We start from the raw sequence: 14880 nt of genomic DNA, 5'->3' as shown, positions 1-14880 counted from the left end.
AGAATTATAGCAAATGCTCTACATTTGATCTTAGGTTACCTCTGTTAGTGCTATTCAAAGGTTTCTTTTTATTTGTTTCTGCTCTGTTTAAATTATGAAAGTGAAAAAAAAGAAACCCTAAAAGATATGTTTATGGTGTTACAAATTTGAGTAAAAATCCATTACCTGGTAGGTTTATAAAATGCTCCGCAGCTTTAATAATACACCAAAATGAATTAACTCTAGTACCGTCAAACCTTTGGCCTTTCAAGGAATCTCCTAAAGCCAAGTAAGGGCCTCACAATTAAAGAAGTCATTGCATACAATAGGGTTTTTGGAAAGCAACCTCAACTTGTTGCAAGCAAATAGTTACAGCTGCTCCAGAACTAAAAGAGCAAAATGACATGAAGACGCTATATCTACAGTGAATTAAAATTTCATGGAAATGCAAGTAAATCTATCATTGAAATAACTTGTACAAAACAAAAGTAAGCTGAACTTTTCACACACAATGTGGTGCAATTTCACACAAACTATTAGGTAATGTTAGTGGAGAAAACATGCGTGACTCTCTAATACAAGGAACACAAACTATCCTATTTGAAAACAGAAACATGATCGCCAATGGTAGTTAAGCGATCCAGGTTAGAATGAAATGAATGAAAAAATCCTTCCAGATACATTGAAAGGGCCTTGCTATTCCTTCATACATCACGCCGTCCACCGAAAAGGTTAATATTCCTGTCCTTCCCTTTCACTGATAACTTTATTCTTTGTGAGTGGTTCTTTTGTTATGTTATTAGAGAGTGATAAGTTGGATGTTCAAATAAACCTGAGCAACTCTTGGCAATTAGAAGGCTATAAATGGACACAGTAGCCACTTGTAACATTGTTACATGTATTTTAAGTGGACTTAAGTTTTGCAATTTTCATGACTATACACAGATTGCAAAATTAAATACCTGCCAGTAAAAAACTAAAAATTTACCAAAACATCAACTTAGTATACACAACATTGATAACATTCTCTCTTTCTCTCAATTACACAGTCAACCTGTTTCAAGTTTTGTTCAAGTTTTGGTTCTGTTCAATATTGTAAAATGTGGCTTCTACTAAAAAATCTGTGGCATTGATTCAGACACTGCAGTATCTGTTTGTAAACTCAGATCAGCATTTGGTAAATTTTAGGAAAATTTTATTCTTTTCAGTATGATTTTTTTGCCAAACTGCAAAGTTTAAGTCACAGAAAATTTGTCTCTCATTTTTGTGAAATTACATTCCCACAAAATATGAGAACAATTTTTTATAATGTTTTTTCCATGCTGACCTGATTTTGAAACAAATTACCTGAATAGTCCCTGAATTGCAATAATATGACCTACGTTAACTTGATGTTGATTCCACAGAGAAAGTATTCCTTGCCTCTTGGAAAAATTCTACGACATATTTCTAACTAGTAGAACTTATAAATTTCAGTTTTAAAATTCTCAACTTGCACATTCTTCACATTCTTGTTTGTTTTTCATGGATAGCCTAACAAGAAGAGTGGCATCCAACAAATAAGTCAACTCACATGTACATGTATAAAAAATTTTAAATGCACGGTAAACTAAAATTTTGCTTTAAAGTAATAAGATTCAAAATCAGTATAGTAACTGTTAATTGTATGAATGCAAGTACAATCAGGGATTTACACTACGATTGCATTTGCCTTTCAGGAATATCGTAAGTAGTGTATATTTGTATTTGCTCGAGCTTTCACTCAATTACTCATACATTATATGTCTGAGAAAATTACGACCACACACCTTAATTTGAACTGCAATGCACATCAAAAACTAATGATATATTGGCCTGCTATCTGCCAATCGCAATTTAGTAATTTTCTCAGTCATAATAACCAAAACCACAATCCTAAAATGTGGAATTGGCAGAACAGACACAAGCAGCAAGGAAGAGTTACTTTTCTTGTCTGGCCTGAAAGGCCTATACTGAAGAACCTATGCATGTGGATGAAATAATGACTTTCCCAATGATGATGATGACAACAATGACAATGACCACAACAACAACAACAACAAAGATGATGTTGGTGATGATTTTGACAATGATATTGCAATCCACAGCTGACAGTTAGTCCTTTGGCTTTTCTTCTAGGTTTTCAAACTTTTTCTTTTCCATGGCTGCAAAACAGTCTGCTTCTTTCTTTTCTTTTTTCTTGTTTCTTTCCTCATACAACATTCTTACAAAAAAAAAACAGAAATCAAAAATAATGTTAACTACACTTGGTTATGTACTACTTAATGCTTGCTACAGTATGACTGCAACAAAAATTTAAGAATGATAATAAACAATGACATTAAAAGAATTACAAGGAAGGTGCTTAATTTAGTGCTATAGACCCAGAAAAACTCGGAAATTCCAGGGATACCCAGATTTTGACTAGTATCCCATTGAGAGAGGGGTATATGCTTTTTTGAAGAGGCCATGAGTTGCATGTAACTATTCCTGCGATTTAGTAAACAATGTCCAAGATTAACTGTACATCGTATATTATTGATCGTGTCATTCTCAAGGAAAAGAAGAATGAATGACACAACATATTGCCTTAAAGTATGTGGGTAAAGGAAAAAATATATTAGAAAATATACAGGAATCTACAGTACTTCCTTTCCAGTTCTGTTACTGGTATCTAGAAGTCTGCATGACAAGTGTCCTCTAGTGTAGCAAATCAACACACCTGTGGTTAATTATTCTCTCAACAATGTCAGCAGTTGTAATTGATGAGCCACTGGAGATGGCCTTGAAAATTCCTCTTTCTCTTGGAATTGAAAATGGATCTGTACCATCTTCATCCATCATAACCTTAGTATTACCATGAACAACTATATCCACCTAAATAAGCAACACAGTACAAATATTAAACATACACTTCAAATATTTTTCCAGACATGTGGGTCCCTAAGCTCTCTGGAGCATTGGCCCTGGTTGTTTAGGAGTGGATAACTATACAGTGGATAAATCTGCATCCAGTATGTTAGTGTCAAAGAATATAAGGCAGCATAGGAGAAGGTGCTACACCCGGTGGAGAGACACTGATATTAAACTAGCTGGAGTCCTTGGCAAGTAAGACAGGGCACAATTGCCAGACGTCCTCTCTCTTTTGGTGACCTAACACTGTGTTTGATGATGACCATGACCATGATGACGACGGTGGCGATAATGATGATGATGAGGTAAGTGTTATCAAAACTATGCTATCTGCTGAATCATGATCTATCTCGTGGATAGCATTATACACCCTTGAACAACTAGCCTTCAAGTTTCTGCTTTGGAGCACCAGGTTTGAAATACTCTATCTCCTTATGACTTTTCTAAACTGGGAACATTATAAACAGCAGGAAAAAAAGAAAGTTCTTACCTTGAATTGTTCCAACAGTTCATTGGTGACTTTATAAGGTGCACCAATGATAACCTGATCAACATGACGACATGCCAGGACACTCAGTACTCTTTGATGTAGACTCATGATGGGATAGTTACTCCCCTTGTAGCGGTTAACAACCTGATCAGTGTGAAGGCCAACTATCAGGTAGTTTCCTTCACTCTTGGCTGCCTCAAGGAAATCCAGCAAACCAACATGAAAGAGATCAAATGCACCTGCTGCATAAACGATTTTGTCTCCAGGGTTAGGCTCCCTGCCATCTGAGAACTGGACGATCCTCTGTGAAGTGGGCAGAAAATGGGATACACAAGTCCAGGGGCTCTTGGCAGATGGATCAGAACTGGCCCTACTGACCTGACCAGGGTCCAAATTTCCTATGGGTGATGGTGCCCTGTCAAAGTGCTCCTTGGTCATCAAAAGCATTCTTCCCACAAGGTTTGTCGTTGATACCCCTGCAGTTCTTTTACACTCCTTGTATCGGCCCGCAGACTTCACTTCCTCGTACGTATCTTTTCCATCTGCACTCAGAGTGATGTCGTCTCCATGAACACAAAAGTCACAGTTGTACTTGTCAAGAGTCTCGATGGTTGTGACATATGGAGCATTCATAACGACTTCATCGACCCATTTGATCGCTTTAACCATCTTGTACCTTTCGTCCTCGTTAAACACCGGTGGACCCTTGTGTTGAGTGATTTCTGCATCGGAGTGAACGCCTACGTAAAGGACGTCGCCCATTGCTTTGGCTTGTCGTAGAGCGTTTGCGTGACCAAAGTGTACCATATCGAAACAACCATCGGTCCAAACGCGGATCTGTCTACGACGTTTTTCACCACGATGATTAAAATCGTTGTTTTCCATCTTGGTGAGAGATTTATTTCAAGAATACCCTTAAAGTTGGCAAAAATTGCGCAAACTTTCTGTTCAATTGAATCAATTCAATCAGCAGGGCGACGTGTCGTCCAGCCTCATTTCCAGGCTTCTCCGGGCTTCTTGGTTGACGGGTCTTTGTTGCTACGGTAACCGATAGGTAACTTCGGTCCATGCCTCCTGCGAGCTCGTTTGTGAAGCCCAGGAAACAGATTGTAAAAGGGATCTTTTTTCAGTGAAAACGCAAAGGAGTTGGGAACCTAGCGCGCAAGCACCATTTCACATAATTTTTTAAACGAACTGAAACAGGGCATGTAACCGTGGCACCAGCACTGAGATAGGCTCGGTTTCCGCGAATTTCCGCCGTTTTCTCGAGTCCGGTCTACGTTCCTCGGGGCCGTTCCTCGAGTTCGGGGGGAGGAGCGCGGGCTCCTTTCCCGAACAGCGGCTGATAATTGAGCCTAACACTGAGACTCACACCACCCTACCTCACCCTGACCCTACCCTGAAAGAAATCTCCCAGAGAGGTTGCTCAACGGGAGAAATTAACGCCCGGGCGGAGTGTGGGGTATTCAGCGGGCATGCTTTTAAATAACCAATATGTTGTGTAAGCGTCACGGAATATTTAAGTACAATTCACACAGATCTTTAAAGTAAATTAATTTATTTAGGTGTCATCAATTGTCATCGAATAACGCTTAAAACTTTCAAAAGTGTGCATTCGCTCAATGCTGCACACCTGGTATCATTTTTACCTCTGTTTGCGAATTTATAATACTCAATTCTTTTTCCCCTCTTCTGTACATAAGTTACAATTACGCCATTGCGCGCGGATCGTCCGGCAAAAATTCATTACAATTGAATGGTAGCATTCCGAGTTAAAGCGGACAAACGTGGCCTTTTTCCGAGGCATACTAAGGTACGTTGTTCCATCACTGTGGCAGCTGACTAAGGTTTAATTAAGTTAACGGCAAAGAAAACAACAAGAGTATTTTCTTAGTTTCACTTTTACGTTTACTGTCATGAAATCGATATAATGTTATGCCGTGTTCAAAACAACTAGTAAGAGGCTCAAGAATTTGCAAATGGAATTAAGACTCGTTTCAAAACAAAAAACTTGTTTAATCTGGGGCTAGTTTATAATGCAATCAACTATAAAAATGGTCCTCAATGAGGGCAAAAGAAGAATGGCTGTGAGAGGATTTGGAATAACTGACACCGAGGCAGTTCGCATGGAAATATTGGGCGCACCCGTCGCAGCCCACCCAGTCTTCTCCGTCATCATCTCGGCAAATCTTGCATAAATTAAATTCGCACTCTTCCTGCAAGTAAGATTCCTTACTATGGCGATCTGACAGAATAAAGCAGCTTGAATTCGATGACATATATTCTTCGAGAAATTCTTTAAGATCACCCGCGGAAAAAAAAAAAGACATAGCCATTTTCCTTTCTATAATCATGCAAATGCATACACTTTGTCCGCCATATTTACATTTTACGCGGGAAAAGTATGTCTTATTACGTATGTGCATGTGAAATGTCCTTTAATTTTACGGGATCACTTACACAACGTATTTTTACATAAAAGTGTGTCCGCTGAATACCCCCACACTCCGCCCGGGCGTTAATTTTTCCCTTGCTCAACGGGGTGAGCAGTGAGGGAGGAGTGAGGGAGTGAGGGAGTGATTAAAGTTTGAGTTCTGTGATTTCGGGATATATTTGCTGGGCAAACATGAAAGAAAACGTCTTCCTATTTATCCCTAACTTAATAGGTAAGTATTTGAAAGTTTTCACTTTTTCGCTTAGATGTTTTAGGGAGCTCCTTCTTTCGTGCAGGACCCTCAATGACAGCTGGCCTCCAAACCAAAACAACTTCCAGCGTGGTATTTTATTAACTTCAGTACTAGCTTCCATGGCCAGTGCGAGGTTTTATCTGAGATCTTTATTAAAAGGAGCTTCTTATTTCACAGGTTATGCACGGATCGTGTTAGCAATACTGTCGTTCTACTTTATGCCAACCGACTACATCATGGCCGCCATCATGTATCTTCTTAGTGGCCTTCTTGACGCATTCGATGGACATGCGGCCAGATATTTTGGTCAAAGTAAGTTAGCATAATTGTAATGTGCTTGTATTTGGTGAACATTGATCAAAGAGAAAGAGAACTAAGCCAAAGAGAACCTCTAGTGATCACTGTAATGGAAAATGCTATGTGAGTTGTGATGCCCCAGCCCCAGGTGGGTAATGTACACACGTCACCGACCTCTCGAGGTTGACCGACGTCGGAATGTTTTCGAAATCCTTATGATTTTCCCCAGGGGTCCGGGCTTGACAAATATAGGAAGTAAAGAAATACGTATTTGTACAGTAACTGCAGAATTCTCACACGCTCATGGGCTAATTTCGATTATTGATAGGCGGACAGACATCTCATGAATTTATAATTTATTCTATGTCGACGCGACGAGGGAGCGCGGACAATTTGACAATTTTTTATTGTAAAACCAAATTAACATCAGTTTTTTATGTGTCTGTCCTGTTATTGGGCATGCATTTGGTCATAACATTGTCAAAGTAGTCTGTGGATTCATTCGGCTATCACCTCGTGGATCCACTGTTACTCTAACAATGTTAAGAAGAAATTCATGATCAATAACAGGACAGGTACATGAAAAACTGACGTCAATTTGTTAAATTTCTCATTCAATGTGAAGAGACCCCCTATGAAGATGAGTGGGCTTGGAATTGATGGAGCTCTAAGATCATGCAGGTTGTCGCTTAGATAGATAGGTAGCCTTTATTTTAAAATGATGAGAATTAAGGTGGCTCCCTATAGTTTTATGATTTCGGAGCACTGAGAAAATAATCTACATGCGCTCAAAGGAAAATGTCAGTGTTTTTCGATATTTTATTATGTCAACATGAGCACAAAAAGCAAAACTAACAGTGAATTTTCTCGCATTTCCTTCAGTGAAATTCCGTAAAATTTGGCAGACTGGTACTAAATATTTTACTTCAGTCGGAGCTCGTTTTTCAGGGAAATCTATAAGACCAGATTTTTTGCAGCGGTAAAAGACATAAATTTGAAAATATTGAAAAAACTGCCTTTACAAACCCTACTTTTTTCGTGTTTAAAATTTGTATCCCACTGGAAGCGATGTGATGTAAAAATTTTGGAAGATTTCACTGAGGGAAATTCATGAAAATCACAAATAAAGCCATAAAAACAATAAAAACATATTTGTTTGGGTATTTATAATTTAAGACTAAATCCCAAAATTTTAACAGAGATGATAGCAAAGCACTATTTAAGAATGGCTGACTGTAAGGATCAAGAAACGCCGGTCAACGACCCATTTGGCAAATCGCTCGTATTTTGCCCAAAGATACCCTTAGGTGACCTAATTCTAAAAATTATATTTAAAGGTTCTAGCAAATTTTTATTTTTCAGATATTCGCAAAAATTTGAAAGCGTGGTCAAAGTGCGGTTTTTGGTGTAATAAAATGACCGAAATAAGGTGCGAGGATGAAGCGCTGCTAAAGTCTTAAAATAATTTCAGTTGACTTCAAACTTCACACAAATGTGGAACAACCACTCTAATTTATTCCTCGTTTTAAACTAATCTCAGAGATGTCGATATAGTGGTTTTCCGAATCATTTTAAAAACACCTATGAAGTGTGTGTTAAACTCATCACAAATAGATGAGCTTAGGAACTGGTGCCTGAAAGGTTAGCGGGGAGCAGAAGCCGTACGCGGAAGGGGAGGTATCCATGGCAACCCTGGAAGCGGGAACCACCCCCAAAAGCAGCCGCTAACTGGCACCATCACACTGATTGCATCAGTGGAAACAACTTACCTAGAGACCAGCAACCAAGAGGGAGGGACGGGAAGGGCCGAGAATCCGCAAAGATTCGCAAAGTACAAAGCAAATGATCCGCAACGATCAGCTGGCAGCCCAATACATGTAATGCAATGTGAGACAACAGCCCTGCAAATCTCCAAAGGGCCGCCCCGCAAGTCACGTACCGTAAAAGGGGAAACCGCTGACTGCATTGGTTTGAGTCTAACTTTGCCTAAATCATATTTAGCCACATAAAAATAACGGCAAAATATAGGTCATGTTTAACAGCATCAAAATGCATCTGGTACCTCACTTTCCGATTATTTTACTTTACAGTCTTAAAATATCATTATTAAACATATACCATGCCAAGTGTCATGCTCAAACTCGCAGTATTTCCCTTTGAGAAAAACGAAAATCTATGTCAGTGTGTTGGGCGCAAATAACACAATAATTATACACAAACAAGAGACAAATCAATTTCAAAGACGAAAGTAAAAGGTTGTCATTAATTAAAATCCCATCAATTCACTGCTATCAGTAGAAACAATGTCCACTACATAAAAACTGTTTTTAGACGTTTTCAGAACATTGCGCGTTAACTTTGTTTGATTTCCTGTCCGCCGTCATGTCTAGTTTGTCATCGCGTGTACTTCCTTAATGTAAACAACACTGTGAATGGTTGTCATAACAAACGCAAGAGATTTCCTGGAACCTTAATGTTTTCGATTCAGCAAAACGCTTTAAGTTCGTTAAGACACAATAATTTGCCAAATGAGTTGTTGACTGGTGTTTCTTGATCCTGACAGTCAGCCATTCTTAATTATTGCTTATTACATGTAATAAGTTTGAGAGGACTAGGTGTGAAAGTGAATGCAAAAACAGCATTCAAAACATAACACTTGCGCGTGCAATGCTAAAGCTAAGAAGATTGTGGAGTGGTTTGTACTAAAAACTAAAATATCTGTGAACTATGTTGTCTCAACTTTGTCAATTAGATGATCAGTTCCTTGGGCAGAGATATTGCACCATTATCGGCTTCAGCTTCACATATCAACAAAAAGGGAATCCTGAAGAATCTATGACCGTAACTGATATGAGACTAGAATGTCATGTTGTGATTCTATCTGTCTGGGTACCATCTGTTGGGTGGGCAAGGAGATATCATAGAAAATGATATTCTAAGATGATATCCTCAATTTCATTAGGCTGCAAATAAATGCAATAAGATTGTATAAATGCACTGTATGAGTACCATCAGTTTTGGTTCTCTAAGATATCCTTATGGTTGGCATGAGAATGGCATGAGAATCAGCTTCAGGGAGCCAATAAGACTTTTTTTTACTGGACTGGTCTAAACAAGTCAATCATAGAGCAGTCGGTACTGATGATAACTAGGGATGTCCCCCAGTTTCACATTAAATTATAATGTGCAACTTACAATATTTTGCACAATTTTGTTTTCATTCCAATTTTTACCTTCAGTTGATAATGATGTCAGCAACATCAAAACGTCAGACAACTCATAATTTTATTATTCCTATTGAAGTTTTTCAGTAAATTTAATAATCAGAACTGATTATTTTGAAACGAACAGCAAGATAAATTAATTAATAATACTAACAGGCTATGAGTGGATATTTGTCAGTGTGTCTGAGATGAGCCAGGATGTGTGGCAATGTATGCCATTTGGCTTCAAAAATAATTTTATACATAGATGTTTGACATGGAGTACAACCTGTTTCTTGAAGTTGATCAAAATGCTGCTGCTGGTGTTGCTGCAATATTGATGTGCATTTGTTCCTTATCAGGTACAATGTTTGGTGCTATGTTGGACATGCTCACTGACAGGTAACATGCTCACTACAAGACCAGATTTTTGTTTTGATGGTAGCCTAAAAACAAAATAATATTTTTAAATTAGCTTTTATGTCTGTTAATGCAATCCCGATTTTTCTGTTAGTCCTTGGATTTATGCCTCAAGTGTCACAGAATTCTCAGAATGCCTCACTTGGCTCAGCCTTTTCTCTACTTTAAAAAATGTTTTGCTCTTCTTTCTGTGTATTTGTTCATTCTTGTGCCCATAGGCTGTGCTCTTTCTGGTCAGCACCAAGAATCGCGACTTCTGGGCTGGTCCAACACCAGAAGTCAGCAGTTCACAGACTTCACGTCAAATCAGACAAATCTGATTGGCTGACAATACGAAACAAATACTCTGCACATGCTCAGAAAATCCATTCCAGCCAGAGGTTGTGATTCTTGATGCTGACCAAAAGGAGCACAGCCTCTGGGGACGAGAATGGTCTTTGTTCAATTTGAAGTTAATAAAAAAGTCAGTGGCATGCTAGGAAATTCCATTGGTATCTGTCCATAGTACACAACAGTAAAGGTCTCTTTTTCTTGGTATCAGTCTTTTTATGATAAGTAAAATAATATTACCATTAACACTTTTTAATTAATAAACTTTCAGATGTGTTACCACAGCTCTACTTGTGATGTTATCTGTTTTCTATCCAAAGTACACTTTTGTTTTTCAAATGCTGATATGTTTAGATATTGCAAGTCACTGGATCCATGTACAAAGGTAATTGTAATAATAATTATTATTTCATAAACTTATCTTTAACTTACTTACCTTATAAACTTAGCAGTTCCCAGTACTTTGTTGTTAATCCAGCAATCTTCAAGAGTAATCAATGTCTTATTTCTCCATACAATAACCATTTATTATTACACAGGCAGTGATGAGAAGATAGAAAATCATTCATTTACTGTGGTTTATATAAATGATGTGATTATCCCAGGCCAATATATGGCAATAAAACAGTAGAAACTTGCAAATGCAAGAAAGAGATCTGTTTTTCAACTCCATAAATTTTATTGTCAACATATTTTTCATTCTTCAGTTCTTTGTTAAAAGGTGGAGCCAGTCACAAGAAAATAGATTTATCTGGCAACTTCTTCCTCAGGATTTACTATCACTCCAGGGTAATCAATTGTTAGCTGTCTTTCATTGGTCTTGTAATGTACAGGACAGGAAGTCTGGATATTTAGAAAAAACTATTGAAATGTTCTGATTAGTTTGTGACATGTCAACAAGGTATGAAGTAAATCTGTGGGGAAAAAGCTAGTAAGAGATTCTTTGCAGGTTGTAACAAGGTCTTAGTTTGTTGATTGAATTCTGGGATATAGCAAAAAATATCCTTGAAAAAAGTATACTTAACAGCTGTAGATACAAACCCAGTTGTTACTCTCCACTGGAATCATTTCTGAAGAATATGCTTCACTCCTCCTTGACAATTCTTGTTATGTGTGAAGATTTTATCACTGTGATTTGGGTTTAATTGTGAAGTATTTCGTCGCTTGCATTTAGCTATTGTAGCATAAAAGAAAACAGGTTTATTTCCTTCTGCAGGTAGTACTGTTTATCATGTGTGCTGGTAATGAACTGTTTTTCTGTATGCTATACCTGATTTATTTCACATCTGGACCAGTTTGTAAGTATGCTTATCACAGGTACATTGTTGTAGCAACTAACTCTCTTTAAGAACAGTAGTAATGGCATGGCAATAAATTTTCTAAAACTATTTTTGTCCACCAATTAGTTTGTCATTGTTATTTGTAAAGAAAAATAATGTATGTTAATAAATTGATATATGCTATTCTCCAGCAGGAGGTCTATAACAAGAAAAACTTTGCTCAATGCCTTGAATGTGGCCCACTTCAAGGCCAAATGTAACGATTTTGTCGACACAGACTGACCAAAGATGCCAAATAACTTTTGTCTTTTTCTTTTAATTAAACTGCTTAAATTGATAGTGAAAGATTTTGAAATCTCCAAAAAATGCAGGGTAAAAAAAAAACATCTAAGCGCTAGTGCATAGTGCAAAGTTTTTCATTATACGGGCCAAAGAACACAACTGAATGTAGATAAGTCTGTTTTTTTAAGTTTTCATTCAGTGAAACTTCCAAAACTACCATTGAAACCCAGAGCGTTTTGCAAGGGAATGTGACCAGTCCATAACTCAGGTTCTGTATCAGGGAAAACTGCTAATGTAATTAGCCAATCAAATTCATGTATTTAGCATCTTTCCAAGATCTTTCTAAGATTGTTTAAGAATCTTTGAAAAGTCCTTATGCTAAAGGATCTTTAGAAGGTCTTAAAGGTCTTGTAAGATCCTCAAAGATCTTATAAGGTGTTTGACCAGGTATTGGTGGCATTAGCAGTCTTAGTGTGGTGGTAATACTCAAACATCTCTGAAGTATTTTACATATGATAATGGATGGCAGAACAATTAAAATTGTCTGTCTTCACCAATCAGAATAAAGCAGTCTTTCCCTCTATGTTACACAGTTGCTTTTGTTTTGTGCGTGATTCAGCCACTGAGTTGAAGAAAGGAAAACATGAAACTTCAAACAAAACATGTACTATAATAGTAATAATAATTGAATATTTACCCAGGATAACCCTTCAGTAGAAAGTACTGTTATCAACAGGGTCCTGCTGACTAAGAATTAAAAACTATTAAATAAGAAATATTAAAATATATAACAAGATGCATATTAAGGCAAAAATACACCAAGTTAAAACTGTTAAAAATACAATAGAAATTACAAGTAATAATCGTCCAAGGCTTTCCTAAATAAAACTCTAAAATCAATGTTTCTTAAACTTAAAGGCAATAAATTAAAAATCGAGGCACCTAAAAAATAAAAGCTACCACACGCAAAATCCAGTCTGACCTATATCACCTAATTACCCTTTTGTTCTTTTTTTGTTATTTCCTGTAGTGTCTGTTGGCAATTACTCATTTGGCAGCTGGGTGGCTGTAGCTTGGCTGACACTGCCTATCTGTATACTAAAGCAAGTAATCAGCCTGATCCAGATGATTGTGGCTTGTATTAACACTGCTCGCTTGGATGAGAGTGAAAGAGAACGGATCAATAAATGACTAGCGATGGACCTGGCTGAGGAATGCCAAGAAATGTTGCAAAGTTAGCAAATACATTTTTGACAAGTTGACAAATCAATTTAAACACCAAAGACGTAATATTGAAAAAGATTAAGACGGATTTTGAAAGACGAACTTAAAACAAGTATGCAGTGAGCTTTCAAGATACTAGGCATGATGTAGTGTGTTTAATATTGACAACGAAGTGATCAGTGTCTGTTTTCGAAAAGTGTCTATAGCGCTTCATTTTTCCCCATAAGGACTGACTGAACAGCCAGGATGTATGCACCTCTACATGTACAAGTTGGAATTACTTCCAAGTTGCCTGTTAAACAAGAACTTCAACTTGAGAAAACCTGCGTCTGTATTGGTACATAGTGATTCTCATCGGTTGTTGGTCAGCCAGTCGTAGACACTCGGTGAATCTCACTCAGTGTGTTTTTTGAGGGGGTGATAGAGAGTGGTTACTGCGCCGGTTAGAGAGTGTGTTCTGATACAGCTAGGACTCTACAATTTACATAACATTTGTGAATCGTGTTAATTTTTTGTGGTGAATGTTCAGACTCTAGTGTTTGGCTTAAAATAATTGCCAGTACAAAAGCTCCTATTGGGGTCAGCCTAGGAAAGAAAAACTCTGGGCACGTGTATCAATATATTGTCGAAACAATGATTGCAATACGCGCACGCTATTCACAGTGTGTAGAGTATGTAGTGTATATATGTACATCATTAATTTCAGCGTGGAGTATTAGATTTTTCGAAACAAATGGTAAGCACTCATTGGAAAATGCGAAGTAATTAGTTTGAAAATTAGTATGGAAATGTTGAGATAAATAATGAGAAATCACTTTTGTCTTAGCTTACATGGCCAACATCTGTTGTTTATAATAGTGTTATAGCAGCATGGTGAATGAATGGGAATAAATTGATCATAACAATAATAATAATAATAATAATAATAATAATAATAATAATAGTAATGGTAAACTCTCTAACAGGACGTTTCGGCGTCATCTTGTCGCCATTATCAAATGCAGATGTACTAGCTTAGGTGTTAAGGATCAAGAGAAATGTGAAGATTAATGTCAGCCAATAAACACTTTTGCCCGAACATAGTCCGCTTGTGTGTTTAAGTTTGGTCTTTTTTCTTTGATTAGCATAAATCAAACGTTCCAGCCTTCCTTTGCACTTCTTTAAGATGTTGAACTGTTTGTGCATATTTTGTTGGTCATGGTTGTGACTTTCTGGAAGGTGTTTTCCAACAGCTGAGTACTTCTGTTCATAATGCGTTGAAACGATGTAACTTGTACGAGTTATGTCGGATACACATGGTGTCTTTATTATAAGGAAATCTATTATATCTATTAGTTACTGCGCGCGCTGTGATTGGTCAATTTTTCGGGCGTATTGTACTGTACGGCACGCTATAGTTTGAATTCACAAAAAGGCGTAATAGAAAGAAAGGTAAAACTACATGCAATGCGATTAAGTCTTAGCAGAAACTAGGAAATGGCTTAAAATGAAGAGGGCAATGAAAAAAAAGTTTTAAAGGCATCTGTTGATAAAATCCTCTTGAAAGTCTCTGTGATAACACGCGGCATAACGAAGTTTTGGCCTATGTGAAGCGTTTGGCATGCACGGGTAAGAGGCAAGAGGTTATGCGGTGGCCCTGTAGGAGCTGACTCACGCTAAGGCATTCCTGTTTAAGCCTCCACCCGCCCGCCCCCCCCCCCCCCCCCCACCCTTCCCCCACTCAAAAAAGTTGCCGTGCGGGCCCGGCCAACTTCATC

At 37.6% G+C, this 14880-nt stretch overlaps 2 protein-coding genes across 3 annotated transcripts; one reads left to right on the top strand and one right to left on the bottom strand.

Moving 5' to 3' along the window:
* Positions 1–169: 169 nt before the first annotated feature.
* LOC145464345 (ethanolamine-phosphate cytidylyltransferase-like) lies at positions 170–4413 on the bottom strand. Its single transcript, XM_081448202.1, has 3 exons — positions 3401–4413; positions 2720–2874; positions 170–2221 (listed from the first exon to the last, which is right to left on the bottom strand). Exons 1-3 carry the CDS (start codon positions 4283–4285, stop codon positions 2113–2115), a joined length of 1149 nt encoding a protein of 382 aa, XP_081304328.1. The 5' UTR covers positions 4286–4413; the 3' UTR covers positions 170–2112.
* Positions 4414–4518: 105 nt separating this feature from the next.
* LOC145463026 (CDP-diacylglycerol--inositol 3-phosphatidyltransferase-like) lies at positions 4519–14804 on the top strand. Of its 2 annotated transcripts, none has more exons than XR_014041280.1 (7): positions 4519–6066; positions 6265–6399; positions 9950–9989; positions 10609–10722; positions 11045–11126; positions 11554–12167; positions 12930–13003. XR_014041280.1 is itself a non-coding variant. In XM_081446723.1 (7 exons), exons 1-7 carry the CDS (start codon positions 6027–6029, stop codon positions 13088–13090), a joined length of 654 nt encoding a protein of 217 aa, XP_081302849.1. In that variant the 5' UTR covers positions 4519–6026; the 3' UTR covers positions 13091–14804. The 2 variants fall into 2 exon arrangements, 1 of the variants encoding a protein (XP_081302849.1); XM_081446723.1 differs by having other exon boundaries at positions 11554–11635; positions 12930–14804.
* Positions 14805–14880: the final 76 nt, after the last annotated feature.

The sequence above is a fragment of the Orbicella franksi genome, chromosome 12 (genome assembly GCF_964199315.1).
Source record: "Orbicella franksi chromosome 12, jaOrbFran1.1, whole genome shotgun sequence".
NCBI lineage: Eukaryota > Metazoa > Cnidaria > Anthozoa > Scleractinia > Merulinidae > Orbicella > Orbicella franksi.
The sequence above is the reverse complement of the archived record's forward strand: the minus strand, read 5'-3'. Positions and strand labels throughout refer to the sequence as shown.